Source organism: Gallinula chloropus, assembly GCF_964237585.1.
Source record: "Gallinula chloropus genome assembly, chromosome: 4".
In the NCBI taxonomy this organism is placed as follows: Eukaryota; Metazoa; Chordata; class Aves; order Gruiformes; family Rallidae; genus Gallinula; species Gallinula chloropus.
The window spans coordinates 24,334,780-24,356,391 of record NC_140088.1 but is presented as its reverse complement, the minus strand read 5'-3'; the positions used below and the strand labels follow the sequence as shown (position 1 = coordinate 24,356,391).

General features: G+C 41.0%; 1 protein-coding gene across 1 annotated transcript; it reads right to left on the bottom strand.

Annotated features, from left to right (window-relative positions):
* Nucleotides 1-606: 606 nt before the first annotated feature.
* On the bottom strand, nt 607-21,130 carry TSG101 (tumor susceptibility 101). Its single transcript, XM_084263103.1, has 10 exons — nt 21,028-21,130; nt 17,208-17,292; nt 15,435-15,500; nt 14,263-14,426; nt 12,829-12,955; nt 10,156-10,222; nt 8,596-8,687; nt 4,909-5,111; nt 3,289-3,528; nt 607-943 (listed from the first exon to the last, which is right to left on the bottom strand). The coding sequence occupies exons 1-10, from the start codon at nt 21,067-21,069 to the stop codon at nt 854-856; spliced, it is 1,176 nt and encodes a 391-aa protein (XP_084119229.1). The 5' UTR covers nt 21,070-21,130; the 3' UTR covers nt 607-853.
* Between the last annotated feature and the right edge of the window lie 482 nt (nt 21,131-21,612).

The window sequence follows — 21,612 nt, the reverse complement described above, 5'->3', positions numbered from 1 at the left end:
AGCTTTGCTGAGGCAGCCTACAAATGCAAATGAAGGAGGATGCCAGCATGCCATGAGAGGCACCAACCAGCACCATCAGTCCCTACAGCACTCCAAGGTGGGAGAACCTGTATACCATGCCACACTGTCTGCAAAAGAGGGTATTTAACCCTGAGGCATCTTGCCATGAGCTCTGTCTCAGCTAACACAGCCAGAATCCATGATGCCTGTGGCATGCTGCTGTGTAGCATTTTCTGATGGGCAGGGACTGCAACACCAACCATGTCAGTAGCCTTTCTTTTGCCTAGCATTTTCTAGTGGAAAAACGCATGGCACCATAAGGTATACTGCACTGTAACCATGATATGATGGTAGAATAGGCAAGTCAAGTTACTATGGTCACTTCCAGAAAACAATCCTTGGACGTCAACAGCTAAGCCAAACAGCAGGGCATTGGAATGTTGGTTTCAGCTTTCACTAATCACAACAAGAAGTTACACTGAAATGTGAATTTTTCCAGTGCAGGATGCTGAAATGTCTTCCAAATCTGAGAAGTAAAGTGAAAGTATGCTTAAGCTGACACTGTGTAAGCCAGGACTGTTTGTAAACAAACCACATCATACACAGTTCTGTAGAGGAAGAAAATATGCAACAGGTTTTATTCAGCGTTAAGTCCACCAGCACGAAGATTACAGGGATAGAAAGTGCATTAATAAAAGCTAGTCTTTACCAAAAAGAAAATATATTATTGATTCAAAATATCTTACACTTGAATAATGTAATAACTTATTCTGGGCACCTACTGATTAAGAGAAATACCAAGAGTGTGTCTGCTTCATAAGGAAATCTAACTTCCCAGGGAAGGTCTGGGAATTCAATAGAGATCACTGAGTCCAGCAGTCTTCCTTGCTTTCTGCATTAGTGCCCTCAGCTGGAACTGCTTGCGAGACAGGAGACGAACATGCTGCAGAAAGAAAAGACAAGAACAGCTGGCTATTGGGAAAGTTTTGATATCATTTCAATTACAGTGCAACACAAATTGTCAAAGTGTGACACATTCCATGATCCAAACAGGAATTTAGCTTTTTTGGAAATTCTAAATGCATTAGTCTCCTAAATGGCATTTTATTGGCTTCAAATGACTTGCAGATGGGCACCAAATGCAATCACTATAGTACATTGTTGTGATTTTAGTTATTAGCTCAGCACACATTTTAATCCAAGAGAAAAGCAGTATTATGTGCTCCAAGGTGAAGTCAGACTAAGGCACTTCCCATGGGCAGAGAACAGTTCTGGTAACACAACTAGGAAGCTACGTAAGAAGGAACTAATAGGTCCCTACACAGTGCATTGTACGCTGGATGTTAAAAGCAAGGTTTAACTGTTGACCTGTGGAAACCTCAGCTGTCAGAAAGAGGACAGACTGGTAACTCTTGTTATCCAGTGGTCCCAGTACAGACTAATAGCACTGCTGCACACTAATCTTTGCAGATCCAACAGCTAAATTACGCTGGCATATACATTTTGTGTAGCTTTATTCCATGTTAAAAGGTGTTTTTAATGTTTTCAAAATAACAGATCTGGTTTTATTTCATGTGCCATGACCATGCACATAAGTTCAAAACAAAGGAAAGTTTTTAGTTCAGACATTATGAAAACTTTCAGCATTAAGGACAGCAAAGGGCATAAATTGTCTAACATCACAGAATCACAAGGTTGGAAAAGACCTTTGAGATGATCGAGTCCAACCATACTGGTCATCTGCTAAACCATATCCCTTAGCACCTCATCTACCCATCTTTTAAATACATCCAGGGTTGGGGACTCAGCCACCTCCCTGGGAAGCCTGTTTCAATGTCTCTAACCCTTTTGGGTGAAAAATTTTCTTCCTAATGTCTAATCTGAACCTGCCCTGGCACAGCTTGAGTCCATTCCCCCCTGTCCTATCCCCTGTTATTTGGGCAAAGAGACCAACACCCATCTCTCTACAACCTCCTTTCAGGTAATTGTAGGCAGTGATAAGGTCCCCCCTCAGCCTCCTCTTCTTCAGGCTAAACAATCCCAGCTCCCTCAGCCACTCCTTCTAAGGTGTGCTCTCCAGTGCCTTCACCAGCCTGGTTGCCCTTCTCTGGACACACTCCAGGGCCTCCATGTCTTTCTTGTAGTGAGGGGCTCAAAACTGCACGCAGTACTCAAGGTGTGGCCTCACCAATGCTGAGTACAGGGGCACAATCACCTCCCTAGACCTACTGGCCACACTGTTTCTGATACAAGCCAGGATGCCATTGGCCTTCTTGGCCACCTGGGCACACTGCTGGCTCATATTCATCCTGCAGTCAACCAACGCCCCCAGGTCCTTCTCTGCCTGACAGCTCCCCAGCCAGTCTCCCCCAAGCCTGTAGCACTGCATGGGGTTGTTATGTCCCATGTGCAGCACTTTACACTCAACCTTGTTGAACCTCATCCCACTTGTCTCAGCCCATCCGTCCAGCCTGTCCGGAACCCTCTGAAGAGCCTCCCTACCCTCAGGCAGATCAACACTTCCTCCTAGTTTAGTGTCATCTGCAAACTTCCTGAGGGGACATTCATCCAGGTCACTGATAAAGATATTGAACAGAACTGGACCCAGGACTGAGCCCTGGGGAGCACCACGTGTGACCGGCCTCCAGCTGGGTTTTGCTCCATTCACCACCACCCTTTGGGCCCGTCCATCCAGCCAGTTTTTTTACCCAGCAGAGGGTGCACCTGTCCAGGCCAGTGGCTGCCAGTTTCTCAAGCAGAATGCTGTGAGAAACAGTGTCAAAGGCTTTGCTGAAGTCAAGGTACACAATATCCACTGCCTTTCCCTCATCCACTAAGCCACCTTGTCACCTTGTCACAGAGGGTGATCAGGTTAGCTTGGCAGGACAAAGATGCTTGCTAGAGATGCAAAACTAGCTGTTGCCCCCCCCATTTCTAACACTCCACTGGCTACCTCAGCAGAAGCATCTGTAGAATGCAAGTGAAAAGCTGTCTGAATACTCAGTTCAGCCTAGGAAATGTTTCCCCAGAATAAGAATGCAAACCCACAGGAAAGCTTACATTGACACTGTTGCACCCATCTAATGACAAATGGCTTTGTGTCTATAATGCTTTTAAAAATGCTCTTTTATCTTAATTCTGAACTTCATCTTTTAAAACTTAGATTTCATGTTTTTACAGGATCCTCTTCAGTGACAAAACCACTAATATTAAGAAGCTGAACAAAAGCGTTCAGAGTATTTTAACACATTTAAAATGCATGTGTTCAAAACATCCCAAGAAACCTACCTTTAAAAAGACATCTAGATCTATCACTCCACGTCTCAATGCTTCCCCCAGATAGAAGATGGTGTCTTCAATTGCATTTTCCTCAGCATATAAGTTCAGGATCTGCTTGTACAGTGGTGCCGTAGGAATAATAACTTCATCTATGTCATTATTTTCTGACTGACTTTCCATTTTCTCTAAGGCAGAACTGAGCTCCTCATCCTTCTTCTTGAGAAGTTCAATGTTTTTGTCAACTTCAGCCTGAAAACAATTAAGACGTTTGTTTATCTGTTAGGTCTCAAGAGCTGGTTGTCGTCTTGATGAAGGATTTTTAGACATGGCAGTTGATTCTTCACTTCTCTACTCAACTCTGTTATGATTTTGATAAAAGAAAGAGCTACCAACCTATACGTTTCAGATTCTTTAATTTTAAAAAAGTAAAGGCTGTTTTAGATCATGTCAATCTATTACTGATTTGTAACTGTTAGCATGTCTTCTCTACAGTCTTTAAGTACTTTGAAGGTGCCACATATGGAAAAATAACGATTTTAACTAAAGATAACAAAAGCAAAGCCAAAATAATTATTTTTTTGGAAACGTGCCTTTTGGAGTAAGTTCCTATACAAGTTTGCTGAGCATCAATAAAACACTGAACTATCTTGACAGGAAAGAAAATATGCTGTCTTTACCCACTAACAGAAGCTATTTTTTAACTGTGCCTGTATGAGGTGTACCCCCTTTTGCTACTTCTGAATTTTCCTCCTGATACTTCTGATGTTCCACAGCTAAAACACTGGAAGAGACTGTACACCACTGTGGTTTTCCTCATCCCTCTCAAAGCTGTGCAGGCTATCATAATTTTCTACTCTGTCTCCACAGTTTCTTTTTACAGACTGAAGTTGTAGCTTGCTTAGTCTTGTTTTATATGGAAGCTATCTGAAATGCTGGATCATCATTCTTGCCTTTGCACCAAACACCTGCAGTTCTATATGATGTCCTTTCTTTCCAACACAGGAAAGACTAGAATTCCACACATTTAAAATGGGCACACCATAGAGCCACGTACAGTGACATAATGGTATCCCACATCCTCTGGTGGTTTCAGAAACTGCTCATGAATCCCAAAAATCTTACTCCCAAGCAGTGATGCAAGGAGGAGATGGACTAAGCAGATGAATTCAGGCCTTAATGTAAAACTGCAGGAATTTCTGAGCACACTGAGTAGGAGAAACTCTTGACTGGGAAAGGAAAAGTCTCCAGGTTACACAAGGAAGCTGTGACTAAAATCAGTGTCTCTGCATTAAAACACTGAAGTGTTCTCCCGTGCTGCTGTTACACGTTATTATCCAGAAACTGAGACACCACTGTGAAATAATCTCACAGCACTGGCATCCTTCACTGGGAGGACAGGAAAAATAACATTCCTCTATTACTGAACAATGACAAGCAGGGCAAAACATCTTACGGTCACTGCTATTTCTAACTTGCTTCAGTCCAAACACATGCACCTCAGTTCGGAGGGAATATATATTTAAAAATCAACGCTGCTGAAGCTTTGGTATTTCTATCGTGCTTATTAACAATTTATGTGCTTTTGTTCACTACTAGAAACACAGAGAGCAGTGTTTCATCTCAGCTTACCACTTCTTGGTCCAGGCGAGTTACCATCTCTTCCAGTTTCTGGTGTCCTTTCTTCAGGTCCTCTTCTGTCCGTTTCAAGGCGTTGAGCTCAGCCTGCGCACGGTCCATTTCTTCTTTCATCCGCCACCTGAGCTTATCGCTGACCGCTGAAATCAGGGAAGCTCGAATTGTGTCCTCACTGATCGTGCCGTCTCGACTGGGTCCTGCACAAAATTCACAAGCATAGAATTAACTCTGCTCTGCACTGGCTTCAGTGTAAAACCAGTCTGGGAAAACAGTGTCCAACTCACTGTATGCACTTTAGCAATATCAGGCAGTAAGAGACACTGTTTTCCATAATAATTTCCAGAAGCAGTGAAGAGACCAGAGTCAGACAAAACACATTATGATGTACCCAGGTGAATCTGAGATTGTGCATTCATTCATTCATTCACTCACTTCACTATTCCCATATCCACAGTCATCTTTTAGTTTAAAAATGGGCTGGCCATTTCCCCTGAAGCCTACAAATTTAGTCTTTAAGAGAGGAATAACTTCCTGGTAAAGTCTATAGGAATTAATGGATAGATGTATTCGAACACATTTAATGCAATGGCTGGCTTGAGAGAGGGAATTTGCCTATGTGTACTCCTGAGGCTTGCCAATTACTGCTTTGTTGTTTAAGATGAATAAAAATAGATGAACGCTAAGCTAACAAAGATAATTTCAGTGAAGATTTAACTGCTGCCCTTTTATATTTATGGAGATCTAACAGCAGGGTCTGTTTAAATGACAAATTACTGGGCAGTATCAAGTTATTAAAAAGCTACAATATGATCTAGTCTTTCCAGTTGGTTTCACAATTATTATCAATCAACCATCCTATGGCAGGTATGGGAGGGCAGTAAAACAATCAGCATTAATATAGAACACTTGCTGTTGAGGTAATCTTACTTTAACGAACAACATTTATTAAAAGATTACAGAGGAGAGTGAGAAATGTTAATCCATTGTATTAGCATATGGTTTATAAATACGTTCTAGTAGACTAAAATTCAGATGTCAGTCTTTTAGGTACACCTTCAGTGTTAGATTGGCCATACCATTTCTTCTTTTAAACTTCTGCAGCATGGTACTGTAATTAGAGCAGGGTGGGGGGAGCATGGTTTGTAAAATTAGGTAATGGTACCCATGAACAATCTGTAAAAATTCTTGCTGGATAAAACTAACTCCTTTAATGTTAGTTGAATAAAAAGTATTAGTCAAGCATAGAGGCACTCTGTGGAATAAGTTATATAATCTGATGCTAACAAAAGCTAGTTTAGCTATTTTACATAAGTGTCAGACAAAGTTGATGACATACAATTTGATTGCAGGTATAATCATTTGCCAGTTTCACTTGGGCCATCATGCCCAGAATCTCATAGTAATTATTTTATTAGAAAAATTATAGAAGAAAACAAATTCTCTAGTGTATTTCTTTAGTCACTCTCCCTTTGAAGCACTAGCAGCTTTCTCTCACATTTAAGCCTATTACTATTGCTTTTCCATTATCAGTCTTTCAATGAGATTACCTCATTTCAAGAGTCTGCCACTAACTCCTTTGTAAACAGAAAGGTAAATGCTTTATGTCTGCCGTGGGAAGTGCTGCCTATCTGCAGATCAGGAAACTCAGATTGCTCTGGAGAACACAAAGTGGCTACTGGTTGTAGAAGTGTATCTGTATTTGTCACAACCCCCTTCAACAATCCTTCTGTGACAAAACCCGGAGTGTCGCAGTTTCCCCATGGTTGTGCCTCTCACATTTTAGACCAATAAAATTTAACTGAAAACTTCCACCCACACCCTCCCCCCCGCCCCTCACTCTGGGAGAGGTTATGCAAGGCTCACATGCAAAGGAGGGCAGAGCTAAAAAATAAGATGACAATATAACTAACACAATGAAGGTTCACACAGAGGTGAACAGATAGCAAAGAGGATCATTTTAATACAGTTCAATTAGATTTGATATATCTGCTTAAAGAGCATGAACCCGTAACATTTTCTGTCACTTCCATAATTAGCGCAGCTTGGGGCAGATTTTATGGCATGCAGCCATTGAATCCAGAGAGCACTGAAACCCTTAACCTTTACCAGGCAGAGTCTGGTTTCAGCAGTGACCTTACAGAATCATCAAACCAGTAACTGCACCAGAAAGGTAACGAATGGCAGACGACTGAGCAGAAAGAAACACCTTGAAGGACTATTTGAAAAAAACCAGCAATTACTAAAAACTTAAGCTGCTCTGAACAAGTACTTTCATTCAATTCAAACTAAGCTCACTACAGAAAACACTGCACCACCCACTCAAAAGCCTAAAGTTGTAGCACCCGATATGCTCCTAAATAAACTATCACAATAAATCATAGCCAAACATTCTGTATAGGAAACAAACACTTTAAGTTGAGGGAAAAAAAAACCCTAACACTGTACTGTAAAAAACCAAACAGTACTGTAAATTGAAATGTTTGCATTTCATTTAGCAGAAGAGAGAAACCACATCTAACAGGTGTGGGACCATCAAACGATTCAGTCTGATGTTAAATTGCCACTACAAAATCTGGCATAGCTACATCAGATCAGATGATTTAACTCAGGACTCAAATAGCCTTCCACAATATTTGGCAGATATTCTACCTCTGTTCATCTTCACTGGGGATGAAAATAATCAAAAGAAACTAAATAGAACATATCTATAATTTAAATTAACTCTTTATTACATACAAGCAACACGATCTGTTTGAGAAAGACACTGCAGAAAACCAATGTTCCCTAGGAAGGTTCTTATCACCTCCCAACAGAAGATCTAGTGGAGACCATTAATTCTCCAGGACCCAAGTACAGCTCCCCAACACTGAGAACAAGTAGAGGTGACAAATGATTGATACCCTGAACAAGGTCACAAAAGAGTCTACATCCTTACCATGTAACTGCTCCTAAAAGACTACCATTCAAGGGGAACTTACTGCAGTGATTTCATGCTTAACTAGATGCCATTTAGCACTGTTTCCCAATGTGCTGCGTACACACTAAAGTGAGGTGCAGAGTGGAAACTAAGCTAGTGTATTTTGCCTGCAGAGGGCATGGAACAGCAGTCCAGGTGATACACATTCATACCCTACATCTTGCTGCTGAAGGAAAGGATGCAGTAACAAGAGGGGACTGTTAGGAAGCAACAGTGAAAAGGCTGGAGAAGAAACTCAGTAAAAATGAAGCTCATTTCAAACGCATTGGAAACCTCTGCTTTAGATAGCTATGATTTCCGGAGTAAAGGAAGTATAAAGCAAGCACATCCAGCAGATGATTAAGTGAGGACAGAAGCATTTTTATAAACCACAACCATGAACAGAGCAACAATCAAATGTCTCCTACAGTTACAGGGTGAGAAAAAAAAACCCCTGAAGGTAGTTACATGCAATGTTCTTCAAAATACTCACAGAACACACACGATGCATTGTACAAAACTAGGAATTTATCATGTTCCTGACTGAGTAAAATTTAAGGCAGAGGATATAAAATGTATTTTATTCTTTGAGTAACTTTTAAAATTGAAGATCATTACTCTGGAAGGTCAGATTGGAACAATACATGCCTTTTCCCATTTTCTTTCTTTACATGTCAGTTTCAAGGGAAGCTTCCCTTCAGAGAAATCCTTTCAAAGCTACTCACCAACAGTAGTCACAGGAGGCTGAGAAGGGTAGTACTGAACACTAGTGGTTGCTGGAAATGGAACACTGCCCGGAAAAGGATAGTTTGGGTAGCTGTTTGACAAAAAAAGATATACTAATGTTATGTAACTGTTTGTAAAATACCATCCCCATATACGTTATTATTTTACATAATAAAATGTTTAAATGGCAGGCCAAAGTTATACTTTTTCTCTTTTCCTGTTCACATTAACATCTTCCACAACTCGTATTTTGGGTATGATTTAAGAAGGTACCATTTTACCTGAAACCCTATCTAGTTATTGCCTGACACCTGAATCCTTCCAAATACGCCTCAACCTCTTCATCTTGCCATACAAAAGCCAAAAACTACCCAAAAGAAATTATTCCAGCTACAAACTCACAAACAGAAGTTTCAATTTAATAGCTTTTAAAATGAGAATAGTTAATAAGCTGATTGCTGAACTGCTTCGCGTAAACCTAAAAATACTGTGCAAAAGCGGGTAAACCTCCTTCAGACATTCTAAGCCCTGCTCTGAAGGATGAAGGAAAGCAAAAGTATTCGTTTGTTCACTGAAACAATCGTGAGATGACATATGACAGTCTTCAGTACCTTTCTAAAATGCACTCACTACCAACTGGAGCAAGGACTCACATCAGTCAGTACAAATGCAGTACTTTGCATAGAGTATTTAACCATGGCTACAAAGTGAACAAAATGGTCCAAGAAAACAGGTAAAACATGAAATAAGCATATTCTGTGCCTCTCCAGATAACTTATGCTTACAGATAATGCTTACAGCAGCTTAATTTCTTTTCTTTTTTTTTAATCAGAATTTTCTATAGTACAACAACTCCTCATAACAAAAATCAGGGCATAAGGATATTAATAATGAAAAGAATGAACTGTGATGTGAAAAATGTAGGTATACACGAGAAGGCAGCAGTCAGCATCTTAATATTTGCTAGGACTGAGCTGTAAGTCTTCTGGAGAAACTTTATTCCCAACTATTTTGTAATACGCTAAAATAAATAGTGTTGGATCATATTAATAAAAAACTTTAAAAATAATTTTGTGTCCTTCAAATTCTCTTAAGAGTGTTCTGAATTACGCCCACATTAATACTGCAGTCAAAGTTTGTATTAATCCAGCAACTGTTCTGATCAATGTTTGAGTTGCTATTACCCTAAACAATAATAACAATGCTAAAAAGAACTTCCAACTTGTAGGGGTACACTTCTTTCTGTATCACATAAACATTAACCTTATAAAAACTAATCCCACATACGAGTGACACAAGATAATCTGGGAGTTAGGTAATAATTTTCACAGCATGTCTATCGCTCCAGTATACTGGATTGAAAGCAAGCAACACTAAGCAAGCTAAACCCCTCTCAAACTTTCTTTTGGCTATTGACAAAAAAATCAGTCCTCATTTTTGAAGAAAACTGCTAACATGGATAACTACATTGCAAATACACCATAAGAAAATACAACTAATGCTAGACACTATTAAGTGAAACTATTATGTAAATGATGATGGTGTAACGGGGTTCTTACCTCGGGTTTGCAGTGCTTCCTGGTGGATAGGCAGGTATTCCACCTGGAATGCCTGGCACGTAGGAAGCTTTAAAAAAAAAAAAAAAGAGTGATGATTTTTTATATTTTTACTTTTCTGAAGTTTAATATAGATCGAGAAGATGCATATTAAGATGCAGTAAGATGCTTTTCAAAATATTATTCAGCAATAAATACAGTATACCACAATGAAACACATAGAACACAGAAGTCATTCTATGGCCAAAACCCGTCAAAAACACGCACCCTGCATACTCTCACACCATCACTCCTCAGAACAGTCCCAGGCTGCCCTTGTGCAGCTTGGCAAGAGGGACACATGCAGATGTTTGTTGTGAGCTATGTGCCAACTGACCAAGGCAGCTGCTTTCCCTCCAAACACGTAAAGGGCTTATCTGCAGCCGACCTTCCCTCCATGTACTGCCCAGTTAGAATGTCCTTTGTGTATCCAAGCACACTTTCACAAAAAGCCAACAAATTTTGTACTTCTGAAGATTATCTACCTAACAACTGTAGTTCAAATATTGTCAGAGTATTTTGTTTGGAGGAAGCATAGGAGAACTGTAAATGAATCCATTACACATTCCTCAGAACAACTAACTAGCTAGAGCACCTTTCACCAGGTATTTTTTTTCCTCATCACTGAAGTAACCCTGGCATGCACCGAAACAGATATTGATTCAGAAATGTATAACGAGCAGCTGTATTAAATCAAATGCCGATACATAACTAGTATCTGCAGCTAAGGAACTCAGGAAAAAAAAAAAAGCATGTTATTAAAGGTAACACACCTGAAGAGCTGTTTACATTTTTCATATAATAGTTGAGAAAAGAAAATAGGCTTAACCAATGTAACCACTTTTTTCTACTCAAGAGTGTTTAATTTCTGTACCTTCAGAGTAGCTAGACTTCACAACAGCTGATTAGCTGCGTAAGAATCTAACCATGGTCTTACCTTGTAATTTCTGCTATTAAGGAAGTTATATTTAAAAAAAAATCATCAGCAAATATTAATGTCTAAGGCTTTAGCTGTCTTACAAATTTTAAGTTTCTTCTTGGAAATCTGGTAATTCTATTACAAAAACTATGTTTTAAATATGTTTATTCCACATTTCTAGCAAGTTTAGGAACATTACATCAAATAGTTGTTTTGGGCTTTTTCATCCTTTAATGGTTTCAAATTATTCCATTTTTAAAAAAGGGCTTAATTTCTTCTTAAATAGCGTACCTAAAGCTTATAAAAAAACAGATCCAAGCATCTGTATAACAAGGAAAAAATGAGTAAACTACTAACACTAAGTAGCTATTAATGGCATGAAAATCCTGAAACATTTCCACTGAAGTGGAGGTGACAAGGAGAATAAATCAAGAGTGTTTCAACAGATAGTCCTTCCTTAAAGGACAATACAGGTCACAGTCTCTACTAAACTGTACTTGTACTGACACCTGCTGTTCCTGGGAAATCAAGACAGCAGAATCATGTAGTGCTTTTACAGGTAGAGAGCAGCACTGGACAAGCTGAAAGGTCCCCAACACCTCTAGCCAGCTCTCCCTAATGGCCCCATTTATATCTCCGACCCCTTTTCACATGTGTTACAAACCTAAGACCTTGTTACAGACGATTTCTGCTGGAGACTGTAGTGAACAGAACTTCAGCTTTTCAGATGGACCACTATGATCTGATAAGAGCTGCATTTCAGTGGAAAACAGACACAGCCATAGAAATACAGCAAAAACATAAAATCCCCAATACTTCTACTTCACCATTAAATTAATGTGGAACTGTTAGATATCGGTAAACTATCTTCACCTAATGTACTCTCACTGCTCCCCTCCTGCCTGAGTCTTTGGCTTGAGTAGGTCTACTCGACTGGGGTTTGTTTTTTGGGGGGGGTTTTTGTTTGTGGGTTGTTTTGGTTTTTTTTTGGGGGGGGGGGGGGAGAGGTAAGGGGGGGTGTGTGTTGGTTTGTTGTTTTGTTTTTTTTTCCCTGAGGGAGTGTGTGTTTGCTTTTTCCTCCCCTCATCCTATGTTGAATCCTCTCTTGGAAGAATTTCTAGGATTTTCTGTTTCCCACTTCCTCTTTCTCTCCCACCCACCTAAAGTCTTGAGACTTTTTTGCAAGAAAATACAAATGGGTACCTAGTCAAAATACCAAATCAATAGAGAAGAATGAAAAATCAGAGACAGAGATTTTTTTCATATTCTGCCAGCAATTATTAAAAGTAAATAAATAAGACCCACACAAAAACAGGAGCGTGGGCATAGGAAACACAAGCAGTATGCTTGTGCTTATGAAATAATGGCTACAGGAAACAACAGATGGACTTGTATCATCTGAATAAAAGAAAATAAGATACAATGACAGTTATCTTAATCTCTTTCTCAGGATATCTATGAGTGTCGACAGATTACTGGTTATTTTGAGAGCATCATGTGTGTTTAGCTTAATTCTTCCCCACCCTCCCAAAGCCTAAAAAACCTGCATTCTTCCAACACAGTTCAAAAAAAGTAGAGCACAGGCAAATCATTAGCCAGCAATACAGAAAGTCATTCTGGACCAGAAGACGTCATCTGTTGACAAACTATGCAGAGCAACAATCACTTTGGAATACTGATATGAATATTTGTAGAAATTAGCAGCCATGACCACTTACTAGTTGGTGGGCCTGTTGCCTGGTATGGGGGGTAGCTTGATGACGCAGTAGGCCGAGAAAAGACTGGAGGCTCCTCAGCAAACACAACAATCATGACCTGAATCAGTTCTAGCAAGTCTGACTGGGGCTGGGAGAGTAAGCAAATTACAAGTTGTTGATTTTGCTCACTGACAGGTTAGCTGACTGTAACAACAAAATGATACTGTTCCATCAAGTCTCAAAAGCCATCCTTTTATTTCTGCTTTTTAAATATATGTTTTTACATATATTTCTATGCATATATAACTTTCTTTCTGGCTTCCTTTACAGATACCAAGCCCAGGCAGCCAGTATTCAAAATAGTATAGCAAAATACAGCTATGGTGGTGTTTACACTCAGAATAAACCCGGTAATGCATGGTTCCATATCAACTGCAGGGCAATAAATGACTGAAGATGACTCTGCAGTTATTTTAAAAAACTTCCAGCCACTCTGCAACATGAAAAAAATTACAGACCACTAAGTTTTCAGACATTTCAATTTCATACAGCATATAGCTTTCACTCGGGTTCAGAATGGCTCACAAGGAAAATAATATTCCAACCCACTAAGGAGCGGCACAAACCTCCTTTAAATATAGCTAAACTAGGCTTTGCAGTTTGTAACTACAATTAACACAGGCATGATTTAATTTTGCCAAAGTAAGGACAAGTATCATGAATGCAGAACCAGATTCAATATCCTATTTCCAAATTATCTTAGTTCTATAATCCACTTATTTTTACCAACCTCTTAAACTGAATGAATTCTGTATCACCTGTATCTCAGATGATCCTCCTCTTTCTGCAAGACCTACACCCTGGCCTGGGCAGTCATTTTCCACTATTAGTATATTTCCACTATTATTCAGAGCTGAATTACTAACAGAACTTTTCCTGTTAATCACTCCTTGCACCATCCTTCCAGCCCAATCAGCACAGGTGAACTTATTAACAAGTCCACGCTTTGGTGACAACTACTCTGATGCCTGCAGTGCTCCAGGCCTTCAGCCAGTGGTAAAGCAAGTAGATCGACAGACGTGAAGCTCCAGCAGCGTCTACACAGAGAAGTCCAAGGGCTCATACACATCCGTTCTAACCACAGAGATTAATTTCAGCCCAGAGATTTTTCACAGAATTTGTAATTTCCCTTCCATGAATAATCTTATCTCAGAGATCTTCACATCCATGTCCCGCCAGGGAAGGATGCCTATGCTACACTGTTTAATCAGACAACCTGTAACTAACCAGGCAACAGAATGCAACATCCTGAACTTTAAGCAAGCAGCAGTTGCTTTCATTTTTAAAAAATACTGTTTAGGATCTCAAATAAAAAGGATTGTGATTTTTGTTGTACAAATATCTAAAATAATTCAGAACTGAGCAATTTGAGGATTTCAAATGCTCTATACTTACGTATTTCCACTCATGCAGATAAGGAAGGTATATCTTTCCATTTGCATCTACATGCTTCCCAGTTTTTATTGTCATAGAGCTAGTGGGTTTAACAAAACAAATTGGGGGGTTGAAGGGATAGGTGTCCAGCAGCCACAAGCAAATCGGAATATTGTATATGGTACCTAGGAAAGATATTTGGAAATATTTAAAAAGTTATTCCAACCAATCAGATTTATAAAAACCTCCTAAGCCCAGTAACTTCAACTGCACAGACTTAGAAGCCAAAGCCCACTAGTAACACTGAACAAAGCGCTCACAATATGGCTATGAACTCAACATTTTTTCAGAACAATTTAAATTGGATTTACAATTATAATCTATCACTAATATTAATATACTATTATCTTGCTTGTTCTACAATGTAACATTCCTCCACCTAGGAAGGAATAATCCCAAGCATCAGCATATTTTAGGGGCTGACCTGATAGGAAGCAGCTCTCTATGAGCCAGCAATGTGCCCTTGTGGCCAATGGTATCCTGGAGTACATTAAGAGCAGCATAGCCAGCAAGTCAAGAGAGGTTGTCTATCCCCTCTACTCGCCCCAGTGGGGCCACATCTGGACTACTGTGTCTATTTCTGGGCTTCCCAGAACAAAGACTGAGAAGGGATCTTATCAACGCTTATAGGTATCCAAAAGGCATGTGGCAAAAGGCACAAACTGGACACAGGAAGTCCCTTCTCAACACATGGAAAAGCTTCTTTATTATGAGAGCACTGGGACAGGCTGCCCAGAGAGGCTGTGAAGTCTCCTTCTCTGGAGTTACTCAAAACCTGCCTGGCCATGATCATGTGCAACTTTCTCTAGATGATCCTGCTTTAGCACAGAAGAATGGACTAGATCTCCTAGAGGTCCCTTCCAACTCCTACCATTCAGACTCTCATCTGAATTATCATTAGCTGCAGCAGTAAATTGTCTGCAACACTCATTCAATTGAGAAGCAGCAATGCTAAACTTCAAATTTTATTTCACAGCAAAACCACAGAATAATTTCTTTAAAGCACTGTACTTTGGATGAGTACAGGATTTTTAGAAAATAGTCATCACCAAAGTAGTGAAGTTGAACCAGGACAATTCTAAATAGTTTGTCATATAATTTGGGAAAAAAAGGTGGTGATAATAAATGCATACCTCTGTAAGGCACAGGAATGGTTCCACTGAGGCTCATCAACTCTCTCGATGAGCCATCGTTAAAAACTGAAAGGGAACAAAAAGTATTTTTAAAACAAGCATATTTGCTGTATTAATCTCTGTTCAGATTATACCCCATCTATTTATTAGCACTAGCACCCCTGTACAGGGACGGTTTACAAGGACATGTACTGGCAGGATAAGGGGGTCATGGCTTTAAACTGCGGGAGGGCAGATTTAGATATTAGGAAGAAATTCGTCTCTATGAGGGTGGTGAGGCCCTGGCACAGGCTGCTCAGAGAAGCTGTGGCTGCCCCCTCCCTGGCAGTGTTCAAGGCCAGGCTGGATGGGGCTTTGGGCAGCCTTGTCTAGGAGATCAGCAAGCATACTGAAAATTACCAGGCCACAGGCATTTATTATTTAATCAGTGAAACAATAATATACTGAAGACGAAGAAATGTGTAGCACTTGACTCACTGCCACAATCTCAGTCTTAGTTCACAAACTGCATAGGAACACTGACCTCAATTGACTGAATTGTTGTATTTACTTTTCCCATTCTTTTACTCCAATATATTATTACTGGCTAGATAAATCAGCTTCTGATAATAAAGCCTTTACAGTTTCTAGTCATACTTCCAATGCAGCTTATTGTGTACAATTCTTTTGGCCCTAATGTTCTGCAAAGGCTATAGAACATGTTGGGACTTAAATGGGGGTATATATTTAATTATTAATATACACTTGAAAATTATGTCTACAGCAATAAAACCACCACCTTGCTGCCTATTTCTTGGCTCCATATAGTATTAATTATCTGGAAGTGGTCCTGTGTTTTGGAGGCAGCTTAGAGTTAGGTAATACAAACAGGCTTTTTGCCACAGCTCAAAGCTATCTAGGATCCTGATCGCTTTTGTTATGCAAAACCTTGTTATTCCAACCACAGTACTTTCACTATTGTTTTTAACTCTCCAGTCACTGCATGAATTTTTATTTCCATTGACAGCTGCTGGCTTGCAGCTATTGAAGTTAAAACTAAGTTATCTTCTACTTGACATTCTTAACACCTCTCAATCCAGATTTAGAATTTATAAAGCAGAAGCCTGTAAGTCTCTGATGATGCGTCAGATAAATTAGCTCACAGAGGAATCCCACAGGTGACAGTTAAAACAGAGGTGATCAGAAGGAGGATGACCTTAGCAACCGTGCTTGCTGTGAAACCATGCCCTCGGCCTCTGGTGCTGATCCTAGAAGTCATGTTCATTTAACACACTCAAATTTAGTCAGAGCCTTTAAAGTATCTAACAAACAGTGACCGTCATTATTAATTTACAAAACCTCTCATACCCATTTTCTTATATGGGACTGTTTTCTTCATACTCTTCAGCACTGCCAAAATTGCTTTTAATGAAGGATTTGTGAACTGATTTACAGTTTTTTCTAAATAGAACTCCGACATTAAATGACAGCAAAGCTGAATTTGTAAGATACCAGCAATCTTGGGACACCAACCAGCTGTATGCCACCTGAGCAATTAACTAGAAGTTAAGCTCTGAGAAATAAAACACTTCTTAGCATGTTAGATAGACTCAGCAATATAGAAAAGTTATTTTAGAAAATAACTGTTTCTAAGGAAGTATTAATGCCAAAGATCAAGATGAGAAACTCACATTATCATTTCTAGCTTTAATCCCCTTTTCCCCACAAAAACTCCAAAATACATCTAAATCATCAACAACTCGGTAACCAAAACTCTCTCATGCACAGACTAACCATATGAATCCATGACAGGTTTGAGGTCCTTGTACTGTGTAATAACACTGGTCGTCTCCTGTACAGTCAGGTCTCTGTACTTATACTGGAAAACAAAAGAGAAAAGAGTAACTTTAGAGAATATATGTTCAGTGTACTTGCATTTCTGAGACCTTACATCAACATACAGAAACTCTTCTCCATCCAGGAATAAAAGTTTATTTCTCCACATTACTTCACTGGACAATGCCTATGCAACCTGCCAAACTTTAAGAAGGTGTTAAGATGCTTCTAGTCTTAAATAAGGGTCTATGCATCAAGTGATCTGGGGAAAGCTATTGCATTTTCATTCATGTTCTACCAACAGTAACTGAGAGAGATGTTGATCTTAAAAATGCATCTCCAAATAAACAGTGATAGTTTGAACATTGCAATACAGAGTTATCTAAAAGCTGATGTCTTCTTTCACAGCACTTTTCAAAACATTGCTGTATTTATCAATCAGTATTTTCATGTATGTTATCAACTAGAGAGTGAACATTTCAAGGCACAATACTACCAAGAACCACAATGGTTTCAGCCCCTTCCTTTTACCAGGAGCACAGAGTAACTCACAGCATGGAGGATCTGTAGGACTGTGAAAATCTGTATTCTCAGAACCATAATCCAGACAACAAAGATACTTTGGGGAATGGAGAGCTAGTTCACCACACAGTACAGTTTTTTAACCTTCTAGCCTTTCCTTATGATAGCTACCATTAAAACAAAAGCTAACAACATCTCTTAACAATGTTTTCATTGCAATAAATTTTTTTAAAAAGTAATTATATAATTAAATATTCAGATGTGTTAAGGAACATAAATAGCATCCTTTCATTCAACCATGGTAGGAGCCAAATGGTCCAACACTATAAAATGTCTGGCACCCAAGGCACACACATTAACATCTGAACAAATTGATTCTGACATTGTCCAAGAGCAAAGTATGGTGCCACAGATAAAGGTCACCCTGACTCCAACAAACACTCATGCGCTGTGATGCTCAGAAACCAATTACTGTTCCTGTTATCTACAGAGATTGACAAGGATGCTACTCCTGGGCACAATAATTCTTATTTAATGAGCAGAGAACACCACATCATGCTGCTTCTCATAATGCCACCCCAGCCTATGAAAAACACCTGCACTTTGGGGGATGCTATAATTTCCCAGCATCACCAAGGTTAAAGCAGTCATATGGTCAGTCTGCAAAACACTGGCCTATGGGGGAAGAAAAATCAACCCCTCCAGTATGGATGCCTGCGTGTGCATGGAGTCACCAGCATAAAGGTAAACTGGGTGAGAGGGTCAGGGCAACCCCTGGATGCTGTTTTGATGGTAAGGCTGCAGCAAAGCATCACAGACTCTGCTGGAAAATGGGTGCAGGATTGGGAGAGTGCAAAAGGGTCTTATCAGAGGAGAGACAACTTTGCTAGCATTTGAGTACATTCCTCTGTCCTCCTCCAACACCTAGCAGGAGCAAGAAAGAGGTAACAGGCATTGCTGGAGCATGGAGACAGAGGCCTGTGAAGTTCTGGCTAAGACAGCAGTACACACCCACATCAATGGATGTGTTACTACAGCAGGAATGAGCATGCCATCAGCTACTCTGAAAAATAAGAGTGAGGGTCTTCTAATAGGAACCTACCTTACAGCTGAGGATATAGACTTAAGATGACTGGCAAAATCAGTATCCAAAAAAGGAACTAGCTAACAGAAGCTCCTAACAAGAACAAGGAATCAGGATTTAACTCCACTTTCGGCACTAAAGTCAGTTTAGCCAAGGAATAGATAAACACCACCTGCCTGTTCAGCAGACATACAGGGAGCCTGCTACACAGTGGTGCAGACTTAGTAAAACTTAAATTTGGTTATCTGAGGTGCTTTTAAAAATTAGGTCCAGCACCTAAAAATTAAAAAATACTTTCACATCTCTTAGTTTTAAGAGGATTGTTGCAGATAGTTTTTACAGAGCAATAAATGACTACTTAGTAAAGATAAGCTTGTAAGATTCCAGCTGCTGTCACAAACAAAATTAAGTGCAACAACAGCTATTGATTAGAATACTTGGATACACATAACTACAAAAGACTGAAGTTCTGCATATTAAGTTTAAGACGTTTTTCCTAATGAGAATGATGTATTTTCTATTTTTTTAAATTGCTATTTACAGTATAAAGTATACCCTCCTCTGTGCTCATTTCTGTTTTCCATTCTGAGGAATTTCCTGTGTTCATACAGTTAGGAGTTGAGCATTTACAACAAATGTTAAAGACTCCTCAGGAAAGAGAAGATCATAGTGACTTTTACAAAGGTAATAGAGCTATGGATTGGAATTCTTAATTTCTATTTTTTTTATCCTCCATTCTCAGATGGCAGATGCATCCTCCTCATTTTAAGTATAAAGAGCAGATCACAGAAAGATTAAACTTTTTGAGATCAGACTGCAAGTATTTACCTGAAGTTAAATAAAGTGCTTACGTTCATCCCAAGTAGGGCCCAAGTCTTTTGTTATCTCACATATTGAATCCTTCAGTATGTGAAATACTATTATTAGGTTCCCTTTGTAGAACAGAAAATGAAACTGGTTTTGAAAAGTAAATATAAAGTAGTGAAATAGTCACTGCATTTTTCATCAACTATCAAGTACACTGCACTCTGAACTTATCTAAAGAAAGCGAGATGGCATTGGGGGTATAAAATAAACCAGTAAGGAGGCAGGGAGAGGACACAGGACTACCTTAAATTCTGCCCCTTGTGTGGCATGCCAGTAATTAATTTAGGAAAGACAGATGTACAGAAATAGATACAGAATCTCATTTGCCACCACTAAGTTAATATTTAGCACTCATTTACAAACTGATAAAAAAAACTTGCTTGATTCCATACAGGTGTAAGACTATTTAATAACTGAATGTTTCTTCAGTTTTGATCAGACCCTAGCTTACCGTATTGCACTTCAAAACGGTGAAATTATGATGATTAAATGTTGTTAAATAAATCACCCCCAACAAAAACATAACCTTCCCCACAGGATTTAGCCATCTGGCTTTTGATTCAGAGCTGCTGGACAAAGCCTGGTTTTCACCTGGAAAGTGGCACAACTATGCATGGTTCTGTACAATTCAGTGATTAATGATTTACCTTCCAAGAATCTTTCTTGTTTCCTCAAACAAGGATGTTTAAAAAACCCACCCTTCTCCCAGTCAGTGAAGTTGAACTTGCCTTCATGTAATCAGTGAATGCAAATGAGGCTGTGCAACCCAACAACCCCCGCTGCAGCTCTGAGCCGCTTCCATGCATGACAGCCTCAGCTGGGCAAACGGTTTCCCTTCAGCAATACCCTGACCCAAACCTAAAGTTTCATAGCAGCACAAGCAACAAAATCTTGCAGGTTTTGGTGGCCCGTACTTCCCTCTACAAACTAACTCAGTTTACGGTGCTCAGGTGGCCCGACACAGCCCTTCCGTCACCGCTTCACCCGACCTGCAGCAGGCTGCCGGCCCGGGACACAGCCGCAGGCTACCAACAAACAGTCCGTGACTGCGAAGGAGAAGGGACCGACCACTCCCGGGGAGCAGCACCGAGGCCGAAGGAAACGCGGGGGCCCCACTCCGCCACTAGCCCGCGCCAGACAGCGAGCGCTGCCGGCGGCCCGCACCAGGCGGCGGACGGGCGGCCGCTCCCCTCTCTTCAGCCCCCTCGCTGCGATCGCTGCCGTCTCAGCCCCGAGGCCGCCCACAGCTGCCCCGCCAAGCCGGCGAGGAGAAGGGGATCTCGGTGCCCCCGGCCGCGCCATTACCTTCACCAGCATTTTCTTCAGCTGGCTCTCCGAGACCGCCATGGCGGCTGGCTCTGCTCCGCCCAACCGCCGCCGCCACACAGCACCCACCGGCCCGGCCCGGCCCGGCCGCCCCTATATAAAAACAGGAAGCGGCTACTGCACTCCACCTCCGGCAGCGACACCCGCTTCCGCCCAGCCGTGACGACAGTTCCGCCACAGGGCGAGGGGCTTGCGTGACGTCGGGCGGCGGGGCCGGGACCGTGTAGGCGGCGGCAGCAGGGGCGGGGCCGGGAGCCGCCAGCCGCGCCGCCGCCAGGCTGGGCCCGCGCCCTGCGAGGAGCCGCAGGGGCGCGCTGCGTGCCCGGCAGGCACAGCGCGCCTGCAGCCCCGGCGCGGCGCGGCTTGGCGGCAGCGGCTGTTGCCGGGAGGCGCCGTCCCGCCGGAGCAGCGCCGAGCTGCCGGCCGCGGGGCAGGGCCAGGGAGCGCGACGCGAGCGCAGCAGCGTCGTTTCTTCCGCCTGGCGAAGGTCGGTGACTCTGTAACGGAAGCACCGACCTAAGCGCAGCCCTGGAGGCGTCCGCAGCTTTTAATGATTAAGGCTTA

Bases quoted from the DNA above. Each gene is read 5' to 3' on its own strand.
- TSG101 (XM_084263103.1), bottom strand. From the start codon at position 21,069: ATGGCGGTCTCGGAGAGCCAGCTGAAGAAAATGCTGGTGAAG. The intron at 14,427-15,434 runs GTATGCATTTAT...TATCTTTCCTAG, and splicing joins CATTCCTGTGCCTTACAGAG to GTACCATATACAATATTCCG. The intron at 3,529-4,908 runs GTAAGCTGAGAT...AATTGTTTTCAG, and splicing joins CTCGCCTGGACCAAGAAGTG to GCTGAAGTTGACAAAAACAT.